The 14,329-nt window shown below is 39.0% G+C and overlaps 1 protein-coding gene and 1 long non-coding RNA gene across 5 annotated transcripts in view; one reads left to right on the forward strand and one right to left on the reverse strand.

The window, feature by feature from the left end:
• Window positions 1-5,973: 5,973 nt before the first annotated feature.
• Window positions 5,974-14,329, reverse strand: part of slit1b (slit homolog 1b (Drosophila)) — an 85,660-nt gene continuing 77,304 nt past the window's right edge. For all 4 annotated transcript variants that reach the window (XM_076884601.1, XM_076884600.1, XM_076884603.1 and 1 more), the window contains 5 exons: window positions 13,740-13,894; window positions 13,422-13,633; window positions 12,716-12,840; window positions 12,356-12,564; window positions 5,974-11,305 (listed from right to left, as the gene is read on the reverse strand). In XM_076884601.1, coding sequence (XP_076740716.1) covers window positions 11,043-11,305; window positions 12,356-12,564; window positions 12,716-12,840; window positions 13,422-13,633; window positions 13,740-13,894 — 964 coding nt within the window. In that variant the 3' untranslated portion in view covers window positions 5,974-11,042. The remainder of the gene's footprint in view (window positions 11,306-12,355; window positions 12,565-12,715; window positions 12,841-13,421; window positions 13,634-13,739; window positions 13,895-14,329) is intronic.
• Window positions 11,222-12,536, forward strand: LOC143418900 (uncharacterized). Its single transcript, XR_013098829.1, has 3 exons — window positions 11,222-11,362; window positions 12,029-12,126; window positions 12,367-12,536. It is a non-coding gene; the product is annotated as an uncharacterized LOC143418900 (long non-coding RNA).

Here is a 14,329-nt window from a genome sequence, read left to right on the forward strand (position 1 = left end):
CAAGGACTATAATTATAGTTGGTTTGTTTCTTTATTTATTTATTAATCAGCACAGCATAAGGATCATCTCCAACTGCAGTGAACCGATTATTTTTTTTCATTAAGTACTACTGCTCTATATTAATAAAAAATATGCTGATAAAAAAAGTCTGCTGTCCACCTCCTCTCAACATCGCGACAGTCTCTGTCAGCATAAAGATACAAAAAGAAGAAGCTCCCCGCCACAACAGAGGAGACCAGCCTTTACTGCTATTACGGTATCATACACTGTATAACCCATCAGACACAACAGCACAACACTTTGGCCTTGTAGATGGTTGCAATGGCTGTTGGCATATAAGTCTCAATACAGGATTTAATCAACCCAGTGAACACAGTGAAGTACAATTTAATGCTTCTTTGTACGGAAGGACAGATTTAAAACACACTGCAAAAGCAGCCCATGTGGTTTTAAAGGTAAAGGTATTCTGCAGAGGCTGAGATTTCAGTCTGACTGAAGCTCACATTTAATTTTTGAAAACCACAAAAGAAAAAAAATCGTGGGTAAAAAAACCTTCAAATGATTATTGAACAAGTATTTCAAAAGAAAGACAAAAAGTGTTTTCTGCATTTTCTGTATGATTATGTTCTTTCTCCAATCATATTCAAGCCCCTGAAAACAGGAGTTAGCTCTGTGTTAAGAAATGCACTCATTCCTTTAAATGGGAGCAGGATTTAGTTTTTATGTCACAGTAAAAACGTGTTTATTTTGCTGCTGCTGACCATGTTTTAGTCATGTTTTCACTGTTTTATTCTGTGTTCATTAATGTAAGAATCAGTTCAAAATGATCAGGAAAGAAGAAGAAAATTGATCCGCATCCCACCCTAAACCCACACCTACATTCACACAGACAGTTTGCGTCAAAGTCATGCAAACAATAAAGTCCCCCCCAAACTCTAGCTAATTTCACATGCAGAGTTTGAATTTTTTTTTTTTTTACTCAAAGTGCTTTTTTTTAAAATGAACTATAATGTATTTTAGTAAAAGTCTATTAATAGAAACAACATGAAAACACTTTAGGAATGTGAAGGTCTGAGTGAAGATCACTCTATTGATCAGTGCTTGGCTTTACACACTTTTCTAGTGAATTTCAGCTCATTGTTTAACTGTTTGGCCAAAACTTTTTTTTTCACCATTTCTTGACTTTTTATCAATAACAGTTTAAAAATCTTGTCCAACTTTTTAAATTTAATTTAGTTAAAAATGATGATTAGATGCTACTTGCTTCTGTCTCCAAATAACCAAATAAAGCAGATATAGCTTTTGTCAGATTTGCTCTTCTGTGAAACTTTATTCATTTTAGGATGCTAAAAAACATTTTCAAATCAGAAGTCATAAAATGTCTCACAGTCAAAGACAAAAAAATGACCAGACACAGAATGTAGGAAAAGAATGCACCGTGTGTTTCTTTGAGTTCTTTGAGCGTGAACTTTCTTGCTTCAGTATTGGAAGGCCACAGCTGAACCGAAGACAACGTAGCTGTCGTCTGCAGCTTTCGTGGATCTTTATATGTTGACAGAAAGACTGAAACACACGCAGAAACCCTTCACAACCTCCATTTGATTGGATTTACTACAGCTCCTCAACAATTTGGCCATGACACAAAAAAAATTTCTTTTCACTTTCAGAGAAAGAAATGAAAACATCTCAATCACAACTTAATTTGACACAGAAGAAAGAGCAAATGCTCAGCAAGGTCAAACCTAATTGAAAGTGATTGAAACCCTTTTCTATAGGGGACTGATAGCAACCTTTGCAGTTATTTCACTTTTCTTTCTCTTTCTGTTACAGGAGCTCCTCCCAGGTCACCTTGATAGTTTAGAAACCTTCTTTTAGCAGCTGCCTGAAATATTGGGATTGCCTCTGGCGCTCTCAACCCCCACCATATCCCTCTTTTATCTTCCCCTCAACCCCCCAACCTGCTTTAATTTCTCATTTCCTCCCACTTTCTCTTTTTCGCACATTTTTATTTTATTTTATATATATTTTTTGCTTTATCCTCAGTTTCCATTTCCTACTTAGTCATCTTCTCTCTTTCCTCTCTTTACTATGATTACACTCGCAGCATCTTAAAGATGCCATAGCCACAGGGTGCTTGTGTGTGTGTGTGTGTGTGTGTGTGTGTGTGTGTGTGTGTGTGTGTGTGTGTGTGTGTGTGTGTGTGTGTGTGTGTGTGTGTTGTTTCAAGCTACTGGCTTCATGAGGTTATACAGCAGATCCAATGGGCACCTTGAGACCACTAACCATGATCATATCAATAAAAGGGCATCTGCTCTATGGCAAAAAGGCGAGTGAAAGAGAAGAGAAGGAAAAACAGAATGTGTGTGTGTGCGTGAGTGTGTGTGTGTGGATGGGGGAGGAAAAACACAAGGAGAAGAAGGGAGGAGGGGAGTGAACAAAGAAGAAAAGAGCATATGTAGAGAACAGAGAAAGGAAAGGAGATGATGGGGGAGAAAGATGAACAAAAGGCAGCAGGACACAAGTGAAAAAAGAGTGATCATCAGAGTGTGTGTTGAGAAAAAGACCAGAGAAAGAGAGCATAGATGAAAACATAGAAGGATAAGGAAGAGGACAGAGAAAGTAAGAGGTGGACATACATGGTAGAAGCACTGAAGACAGTGAATAGAACTGAAAACAAAAGTGTGAATCGTAAATAAATGAATACAGGAGGACTCGGGAGAAGACAAATAGAAACTAAAAAACAGAAAACACAACATGTCGTGGTGAAAATAAGAAAAAAATAGAGAAATATAAAAATAACTTGAAAATATCTGGAGGAGTAATGATTAAAAAAACAACAAATGGGAGGATATAAATGAAAAAGAACGGACCAAAAATAAAAATGATATAAGTAAAGGGAAGAGTGGAAAGCAAAGAGAAACTAAAAGTGGGAGAAGATGAGAACAAGAAGAGGGATGAAGCGGAGACAAATAAAGAAGTTCATTCAATGGTAGTCAGAATGAGTGAGGAGGGGGAGAGAGAGGATGTAGTGATGTGAAAGATGAGGAGGAGAAATAAGAGAAGAGAGGAGCAAAAGAGCAAGGACATCAGAGAGGAGATAGAAAACAAAAACAAGGAGAAGTGGATGAAGAGTGGAGAGAAAAATGAAATGTACGTGTAAGAAGAGCTGAGAGGATGAATCAATAAGATGAGAGGAAACAAGAGACGAGAGGAGAAGAGAAGAAAAAAGGAGAGGATCCAAGAAGTGATGAAGGGAGGAGGCGAAATGAGGAGAGGAAATGAGAGAACAAGAGGCAAAATGAGATGACACGAGAAGAGAGGAGACAACAGTTGACAGAAAGAGAAAAGGAGATGAGGGCCCACAAGCGAAGAAAAGAGGAGAGGAAACAAGGACACGTCAGAGGAAAAGAAAGCAGAAAAGAGCAAAGCCAAACAAGAATGAAGGAAGGGAGGTGAGAGATGAAGGAAGCGAGAACCAGAGGAGGTAAAACATATGGGCTGAAAACAAGGGGAAAACAGGAAAAACAAGAGGAAAGGAAATCAGGACACACAGGGGCAAAGGAAACACCAGGGCAGAATTAAGGGCAGAAAAGGGGAAGTAAGCAAGGAAGAACAGGAAATGAGAAAAAAAATGAGAGGAGGGAAAGGAGGAGGGAAAAGCAGATAAGAGGAGACAAGAGGGTCCATCCGGAGAGTGTGTTACACACAGGTAGTCCTGTGCAGGTGAGAACAACTTACTGCCCCCTGCTGCTGTCGGGCAGCATTAAACAGGTTTCTTTGATTGCTTAAAGAGTCGATATTAACTTTCAAAATAAGTCAATGTGCTCATTTAAAAAGCCAGTGAATTTTAAAGCATGAAGGTTAAGATAAGCTAACACATGACAATAAGTACTTTAATGAATACATTATTACATTTTTGTCTTGTTCTGTTGTGTTTTCCTTTGTTGACTGCTAAAATTTCCTAAACTGCTACATTCATAAAAAAATAAAGATTCATGTATTTTGCATGTATTACAAAACACTGAAACAACATGTTAGTAAAATTCACCAACACCAACTTCAGTTTGAATTCTGATCAAACTTGCACTTTTGCACAAATTTGCAGTTTTCTTTCTAAACTGTCTAGTATTTGAATAAAAGCAGAAAAATGTCTATAAAAAAGTACATTCAAAGAAAGATGTTTCATGCTTCAATGTGAAAAGGTTGAAGAATACTAGCAGCTCATTCAGTTCTCAGACTTTGTCCTAGAATAATAATAACGATTTAAATGGAAACACAGTTACATTTTCAGTTAATTCAGAGTGCTCACAAAACAAAACAGGGATCAAACAAAAGAACGTTTCCTAAAGATGAAAAATGGCAAAAGTTATATATGATTAAAAAAAAATACTGCTCTATATTGGCTCTTTTTAAGTCCAATCATAGCTTGGTCGTCTGTCAAAAGTCTGTTAAAGTACTGTGAACAGGAAAGAACAGAAATGAACTTTCACACTCAACATAAAAGCAATAATTTTGCGATCACACATTCGCATAATAAAGAATTTGCAGTCAAGAAGCAACAGACAGGATTTAAATAAGTTATGCCAATGCCAAATGTCAGATATTCTTTGAGAAGTAACCTGATACTGTGTATCTGAGAACACAGCCCTGAGTGGCACGAACTGGACCACCGCCTACAGAGCTGATCAATATTTCAATCTATGTGTTCAGTCTTAATTCATTATTGAAACCCTCACACCAGGGCTGTGTTTACTCTCATTTCACAGCCCTTCACTTTTTGACTATATTAATTTGTTTAATTTCTGCATGCCTAGAGATACTCTAAAGAAATTTCAGCTTAAAGGTAAAATTGAGGTTTATATTAAGACAGCATGAATCAAATGTTAATAAGGACAATTTAAGGTTTTTAGTAAAACACTTTGGTTACCTTGCTTTTGCTTTCTTGAAAAGCTGGCTATGGAAGAATTTATTCACTCGTTCTTTAAAATATGCAATGTGCAGTGTGCCTGTTTTCCAGAGGACCAGCACTACCGCCTTCTTTGTTCGTGCAAACTGCTTCCTTGATTTAATTTCCTTGAGAGATTGAATTAATTTTCATTTTTCCTTTGTGTTTTACCAACATGAATTCCTCTCTCTGGGAAAAGATGCAGGCGCTGTGAATTACTTTGCACAAAGATCCTCATACACGATGTAGTTTTGCTAATGCAACACCACCTCAGTTCTTCTTGATGTGATCAGCTGTATCTGACAATCATCCTACCGTCTGTTCGTTGCACCGCATGTGTCATTTTTGGCTCTTTGTGTGCAGCAGATTGGTGGTGTGAGAAGATGTGGAGGCTTTATTGGAATTGGGGGGTTGGGAAGGTGCTGCTGCTGCAGTGACTCAATCCTCCTAAAGACCCAAAGAGCCAGAGGAGAATAGAGGAGTCAGTGGAGAGAAGAGGAGAGGGGGAAGGGTTAAAAATGGCAGTGACGAAAGGTTGAGAAGAGGGGGGCAGCTGGATGGTTTGCAGAGGTGGAGGTAGGGGCAACGGAGATATGCAGCAGGTTTCAGAGTGTGTGTATTTCTGCGTGTGTGCGCGCTGGGGGAGGAGAGGCTCTGTCAAAGCCGATGGGGGTATATATTATGTTTTATGGCTACGAAGGGATGCATAAATCACAGTTTCATTAAACGGCTTTGGTCTCCGAATGCTAACTCCTCCCCCAACTCCCACCCAAAGGGATATCCCTCTTCTGCGTCTATCCGTCATTCCTCAAAAGCAGCCACCCATCCTCCCTCGTCGCTCCATCTACCGTTCTTCTTCTTTTCCAACCCCTTTCGCTCTCAGCCTTTCCACCACTCTCTCATCCTCTCTTCCCCTGTCTCCATGAGCAGCCATCAACCATCCACTCAGTCTGAATGGAGGATAGCCATGGCACAGTGAGGTCAAAGGTCAAAACAACAAGAAGAAAAAGAAATGTGATAGCCAGTGTCAAGTTTAACGAGAATGGAAAAGAAGGAAGGAGAAACAACTCTTTATTTAAATAAATAGGAAAGAGACGCATTACTCGTTGTCTCTGTTTAGGCGAGACAACAGAAACCATAACATCAAAATTCCCATGAATCATGTGAGGTTGGTTTTCTTAAATGCAAACGTTTTTCTACAGGCTACAAATGATACAGACACAACATCCTCTCCAACATATAAAAATACTATGACAAAAACGAATGCATTATAAGATTATTATAATATATATTACAATCTGTTAGGTTGTTACTGTATGTAGATGTGCTACAGTTATAACAATAACGATAACAATAAAAGCTACATTAGTTCAATTCTGGACCTTTATGAACATTTTGAATCAAAGGCTAAAATTCAAACCATGTTAAAACTAATATAAGTTTTAGTTTCACATCTATGTAAATAACATGACATCATATATAAAAGCTACATTGTCTGTGTGGCATTCCTATGGTACGTTCACTGGTTCGGACCAAATTGGAGAGGGAGTGTTTGATTCCAAAAAGCAGGCTGCATCGCTGGATAATGACGTTCATTACAACAGGACGACTTCTTCTTGTTGGAAGCATCTTCCAATGACAAGCACACACACATACAGGTTTTTGTACTTCTACACATGTAAGGATCCTCCTTCACACAATAACACCTTCTGTAACTCTCCACACGCCAAACATTTCCAGTCAACATGATATCAGGACAGATTCCACATGTCACGTATTTAACTTTTCGGGTGTCATTTTGCTTCACTAAATGACACGAGGAAGCGCCAGGGTTAAGGTCAGGGTGTGGTTGTCAATCATGGTGTGAACTGATGTGCGAAAAGCAAAAAATGCATAGTGATAACACATTCAATTATCATGGTATTTCATGACACCAAGCTGTTCCAGCTGGCTGGATATCATTTTAAATTTTTAAATACTTTTGCCAGTATAGGAGTATTCCACCTAAACAAAGACAATTTCCGAAAACAAATGTAATTGCTAATGTTTCAGTCCATGTATTAAAAACTATACACAACCAACCAAGTATTCCTTTCCTTTTTTGTTCAGTACAACATGTTGCTAAAGAATTTGGTTTTATTTGTTACAGTGAAGATCAAATCTAAAAATTACGTTATTGCTGCAAGGAAAAGTAGAGGAAATTTCAGCAAAAATTGGAAATATTTTGTTGAGGAATTGATATGTTTCTTTGTTGGGCTATTATGACATTAGAAAGCAACACTTTGGGCTGTGGTGAATTCTGAAAGCCTTACTAAGCTGAGAAATTTAGGCAAATGATAATTCATCATTATTATTATTAAAAATAATTATTATAGTAGTAGGTGCAATGCATCTTAGACTGCTCTAACTGCTTTAGCAGAAAAATAATCAACAATTACTTTCAAGTTTCACTGTCATGGATTATGTGACGGAAACAAATTATCAAAAATTTCAAAGAATTTTCATGTATTTTGTAAATTAATAGCCTGGGAATAGGAAGTTTGCTCAAATTAAGCATAAATTTAAGAGCAAAGTATTCTTTAATGCAGAGTTTCACAACTCTGAGATTTAATCCCCAGCTCTAACCTCAACCCTGCCTAACCCTAAATAAAGTCTTAACCTTCAATCAGCCCTTTAAATTCGCAAAGTGCAATGTCCTCACTTTAAAGAGATTTTAAGAGGTCCTCACAAATGAGAAGAACAAGAACACACACACACACACACACACACACACACACATACTGCTGGTCTAAACTGTGAAAATGTGAGTCTGGTAAGCAGCAAAGTGAATACATCACACACTAACTAATGCCTCTGTCACCTTTAACCTCTAGTGTGTGTTCATGTCAAGAAATGGAGCAAGATGACCTTCGACATCATTGTGGATTTAAGATTGAAGACGACAGTTTCTTACCAGACTGCTTTCAAAAAGTAGGTGGGAACTTCGGATTATTTTATTTACCAATTTAAACAACAATGAGTTTGCTGCCATCTTTGCCATCTGCATTACCAACGGGACACATGTATCAACAGAAATGTTTGTTACTTTTTGGTGTGTTTGCATGTGTGAACACACACACACACACACACACACACACACACACACACACACACACACACACATATATATATATATATATATATATATATATATATATATATATTAGGGGTGCAACGATATTCGTATCGATATTGAACCGTTCGATACAGTGCTTTCGGTTCGGTACGCATATGTATCGAACAATACAAAATTTGTAATTTATTTTATCAACTTTCCTTCTGATGATGCTGTCTGTGTTGAGCGCTCAGTGAATCTGCGTTCGACTACTCCGCCTAGGGTCGACAGTGCAGCCTAGGCGGAGTAGTCGAACGCAGATTCACTGAGCGCTCAACACAGACAGCATCGTCAGAAGGAAGAGCGCAGGGCAAGCTAGCGAGACAGAAGTTAAGCTCTCCTTACAACATGGACCTCCCCCACCCTCATTCAGATCTGGCGTTTGGAATTGTTTTGGTTTTCATGTGACGTATGACCCTGAAGGTAAGCCAGTCATGGACTAAAGTAAAACAGTATGTTGGATGTGCCATGCAATGCTCAATTACATGGGTGGGAACTAGTGTGTTAGCGCAGTTAGCTCGTTAACGTGTTGGCCGTCTAGCCCCATGCACGGGCGATCGGCGGTAGCTCGTTAACGGAGATTTGCCGTGTTGTGGCGTTAAGGTCATTTCAACGAGATTAACCTGAAAGCACTAGTGGGAACACAACGAATATGACTGCACATTTACGCTGACATCATCCTAGTGCAAAGACAAGTGGAAGCAGAAAAAAAACAAGCAAGCATGCTACTAACTTTAGCCGAGTCATTTAGACAGCTGTTTAATATATGCTGCTGAGAATATAGCCCAGAAGAAGCGGATAGTATAGCAGTATATACAGAGGCAGAGACATTTCTCTGTAATAAACTCTCTTTTCCAAAGATGAGTGATTCCTCAATCAGATACAGGGCTTGCAATATCGCTAGCCCAACGTCCTGGAGCTAGCGATTTTTTTCAGTCGGGGTACCAAAATCTATCTCTGCCCTGCCCGTCGGGCTATTGTAGGAAGGAAAAATATATGTCAATGCTTTTGCATTCGTTCGGAAATGTAGCTGGGTAATTATGTCATTGGCATCGGTGAGCCACTGTCAATATGTGACATATTGAAATCGCGTTTGAATTTGCGCTTGTTTTTTTGCTTTCACTTTGCAATCGTGTGAACTGTGTATAGAGAGCGACAGCACTGATCTGTGAGTGATGATAATTTGCGCACCAATTCCTCTGACATCGTCTTATTAATCGTTAGCTTACTATGCAAACATGACAAGTGAAATCTCCCGCAGCTTAAACATGTGAGAGGTTGATCGCGCAGAGAATCGCTGAGCTTATGTGAGTGCGCGTGTAAAAGCAGCAGGATTTATATTTGACTACGATGACCTGGATGACTGAGAACCTTCACAGACAGATATATATTTTAGTTCTGCTGAGCCAAATAAGACAGGTCAGGGTGAAGAAGTGACAGCCAAAGAAAAGCTTACCACAAAACGGAGAAGTTATGACAAATCAGACTATAAGGCAAAAAGAAAGTGCAGCTTTATGGTTTCATGGACAAAAGAATTTCTGTGGCTGCAATATGATGAGCTAAATAACCAGGGCTGCACATAAGTGGTCCGCAGGTGCGCATTCGCTGTCAAAATAAAAAACACGCACAAGGGTTAGGGTTAAATTTAAAAACTGTACTTTTGAGTTAAAATATATATTTATAATTTTAATAAATGACAAATTAAAAAGGCATGAACATTTTTTTTGTATCGAAAAAATATCGAACCGTGACACCAAAGTATCGAACCGAACCGTGAATTTTGTGTATCGTTGCACCCCTAATATATATATATATATATATATATATATATATATATATATATATATATATATATATATATATATATATAGTGTGTTTGTTTTTTGTTCTTGAATTCGACATAGAAACGTGTTGTGATTAATCGTAATTTTTTGTGAAATGTAATTTTGTGAAATGAGAATGTTAGTATTGTGCAGTATTTCAAAAAATTTTTCTTGACAAGATAAATCTGAAGACCATATATTGAAGCACTATAGAGTTATATATCCAAAGCCACAAATAAACGCCTGTTTTATTAGCATTAGTGTTATTTAGTATTTTTTAAAAAGCTTTTGCTATAAAGTGTCTAGTGATCCTGTCAATCAATTGTTATAGGTGATATTATTCAGATGATTGACGTTTGATAGTTTTGTAAATTTAGATGCCAGACTGAAGTGGAAATTTGCACAGCTCTTACATATAAATTAAATAACTGCACTTGACCATAAAAAGGTCAAATTTGTGCTTATTTTCCTAAATTGAGACTACTTTGAAAGGAAACAGATTGATATGACAGAAGACTGAGCTTTAGTGAAGAAATAACTGAGCATTTTTCTGAGTTTATGCTTGATGGCAGGTTGAGAATTTCAGTAGTAGATCATCGTAAAAAGTTCTGTAACAACACTGTTGAACGTGATATTGTAAGATAATTAAATCTGGTTTGGTAGATGTTTTGCATTGCTGAAAAAATGGAGTAATTCTCTCATCAATTTTGAATGTCAAAGCTTCTTTATTGTAAATGGGTCCTGAAATAATTAGCGCCTTTACTTCCTCCAACAAATCACTGTTTGCTGTTGCGATTTTTGGGGTAACAAAGAGAAGGCATACAGAGGCTTCTCACCACACAAGTATGACTAATGAGCTGGAGTTTGGTAGTTAGAGAAGGTTCTCCTACAGCAGGTGAAGAAAAGGAAGTTGATGATGATGAGGTCGACTCGTTGATTTCATGTCTCGAAAGGGAAGAAGTGTCTTATGTTACAAAACTGCATCTGAGCACAAAACACCAAAAAATGTCTGTTTTTCAGTGAAACAAATCCTACAGTGTGTGTACCTGTTTAGCTTGGTGTGTGTCTGCTGTGATTGAAACTATGTGTCTGGATGTGTGCGTGTGTGCACCACTGGTACTACACACACTCCTTGCAGCCACATTCCACAGGCTTCTCCACGTCCTGCGTAAACGAGGTGCCGTCGTCGCATTCGAAGGTGAGCCGCCGGCGTCGCACCCTCAGAGGAGCGCAGCAGGAGGCGGCGCTGATGTCCGGCTTCGCTGTCGTTTGGCAGCGACCTTGACATTCAACCCAGGAAAAAGGTTTTGACGTCTGGCAGAGGATGGTGCCACGCTGCAGCCGGTGGTAATCCCTGACTGGCTCGCCTCGACATGGGGACTCTGTGGGAGGTAGCACAGGCAGATGGATAAAAGAGGGTCCAACTGTGTTTCCATAAGGTAAAGATGAAAAATATTTGACCTTTTGCGTGATCAAACTTTTAAATTTGAACTTTTTCTTAAAGTGTGAGACACAAATAAAAAAATGAAAAATGCAAAAAACTGAAGAGTGGCCAAACTAACTATTAACAGAAATCATTTTTTTAGTGTTTCATAGTGTTTAACTCATCTGTCTTTGATTAAAAGAAACTACCGTCTTTCTACTGCACAGAAACTACCATCTGAGACCATAAACACAGTTTATGGTAGTTTGACGTGTGAGCGATTACACTATGTTATTCATTTAGTAAATTATGATTCACAGAATGAGTCAAGAGAAACAGTGGTAGAGAAATAGGTTATGCTTTGAACTGGGTCCACCCTGTAAAGGACAAGTTGCTACCTGTAAGCGTGCAGCATCCCTCAGTTTTTTCTCACCCAGCTCTCTTGTCAGGTCCAGTTTCTAATGACCACAGTCTCTGGGGTTCTTTCTTAAAATAAGCTCTATAACAAATTTGTTCTATAAATATCTTGCAGATTTCTGCGATGTTTAATTTTGAAGCTGTGAAATTTTATTTGTGAATCAGTATAATTGTCTTTAATTCTCATTTGAATCCTTTATTACGGTAAAACTTTCTAATTTGTGTTGTGACATCTGAAATCTTTTTAACTATTTATTTGTAACAGAGCAGCTGAGCAGACAGGCGAGCAAAGCGAGAGAGCCGGGGAAACAACATGCAGGAAAAACCTGGGATACTTCAGCATATGGTTGCATGCTCAGCCCGGTGAGCTATACTGGCCTTTTTATTTTGGAAGCACTTTGAGACTATGGCTGTCACATGAAATATATATAATGATAAGTAAAAACTTAACTTTTAAAATATCAAGTAGAGTATAATTTAATACCCATGAAATCATGATACATGTTTTAAAGGCTGGCATTATTTTCTTAAATACATAAACCTCTCAGCACCCTGTAACAATTTCAAATACCGACTGCTCATCCCGACTCACCTATATCACAGCTCTCTCCAGTGTACCCCTGCTCACAGATGCACCTTTCTCCATCCTCTGTCGTCTGACACTGGCCATGCAGACACTTCAGACCCCGGCATGAGCCCGTGGGCTCCTTCTGGAGGTTACACAGTGCACCGTAATATCCCTCCTCGCAGTCACAGCGGTATGTTTCTGCATCCAGCACCACGCACACACCCTTCACACACCTGGAATTAAAAGAAGCAGATGAGGAAAAGAATCAGTATTAAAAAAGGATTTTATAAATGTTACAAAAACCACTTTGAGTAATGAGTGAAGACATTTGGAAGCACACGTCCTGTACTAAGCACGTAACATGCCACGATAAGTGCTGCTCACTTGCTGCCTTCACAGGGGTTGGCACCTGCTGCTAGAGTGACAACATCCACTCTAGTAAGACCTCCTGTTACTGGCTGGTCACAGTGTTGTCCTGTCCAACCTTGCTGGCAGTGGCACTGAGGGCCCTGTGAGAGAGAAGACATCTGTGCTTTACTCGTTTTCTACGAAACTGCAGTTCTTTAATACACTATGTTGAGTTCGATACAATTTTATTCATACAGAATCACATCAGAACCACAGTTGCCTCAAGGCCTTTTATATTGTAAGGTAGAGACCCTACAATAACAGAGAAAACTCCAATGATTAAACAACCTCCTACAAACAAGGACTTGGCAACCGTGGGAAGGAAAAACTCCCTTCACAGTTCAGGGAGGGGCAGCCATCTGCAGCAACTCGTTGGGGATAATGGGAGGAAGACAGGACAAATAAAAAACTGTGTGTATAACCTAATTTATATTAGCTCAGTAATAGCTTGATTACACCCAGAAGCACTGAGCTAGCATTCATTCATTCAGGAAAACAGGAAATTTAAAAGTGATCTGGAAACTAGAGCTAAATTAAATCATAATCACACTGTGACACTTTGACAACATTCTTTGTAAATTACATGTTTGTCTCCTAATTTATGTAAAAAATATGCTTTAATTTAACATCTATGCCATTATTACGTTTGCAAGAGGTTTCACTGCTGACAGTGTGTTGCTACCTGTGGACCGTTGGGTTGGCAGATGCCGTGCAGGCAGTAGAGTTTGCGACAGGCTTTGCAGCCCGGCACCACCCCCAGCTTCATGTGGCTGCGAGTGAAGTCCTGCAGCTCGTGGTTGATATAAAGGTTCCTGATGCAGCCGTGGAAGCTTGACATGTTGAGGGTCTGAGAGGAGAGACCCAGAGAGGCTGGCATCACTTCCTCAGGCATACCTGGACAGACAGAAAATCAATTGGTTATGTCAGAATATTCCACAAAACTGTGGAGCATGAATACAAAGGTTCATGTCTGAACTGAGGTGTGAAGCCCTGGTCCTACCTCCCACATACAGACGGGCCTCCCCTGTTGCTGGACGACTTCCTCCCTGACTGTCCAGTGTTGTTGGCTCTCCTCCATCCACTGACAGGTTCACCATCCGATTAAAGGTCACCAGTTCTAGCGTGTGGAAATGCCCATCGTTGACAGTCTCTGTGCTATTATGGAGGAGGCAACAACATTGCATTATGTTTTAGGCACTATGTAAAAATGTAACTGAGCGGAAGGACAGTGGAGCAGCTACGTCTTTTTGTCAGTGACTGTTTCCACTTTGATTTTTGCTGGTATTATTCAAATGAATAACAACTTGTCTTTCTTTCTCTTTTAGATACTAATGATCAGTCTAACCTTTAATCCAGGAAGCTGGTGAACTAATGTACAGTGCCCTAAACTAAACATTTGCCCCGTGGAAGTGGGGCCTGTCCCTGCATTCGCTGGACGAGTAACTTCAAGACTTTTCCATTTGGATGTTCAAAAAGAGGAAAAGAGTTGTGTAATAATTTGTGCATATTAACCAAATCCAAAATCGGCCTGGTGACTGTTAAGAGCTTTAAACTCAAAGATGATTACTAGAGCAACTAAAAAAATATCAA

Source organism: Maylandia zebra, linkage group LG6, assembly GCF_041146795.1.
Source record: "Maylandia zebra isolate NMK-2024a linkage group LG6, Mzebra_GT3a, whole genome shotgun sequence".
Lineage (NCBI taxonomy): Eukaryota > Metazoa > Chordata > Actinopteri > Cichliformes > Cichlidae > Maylandia > Maylandia zebra.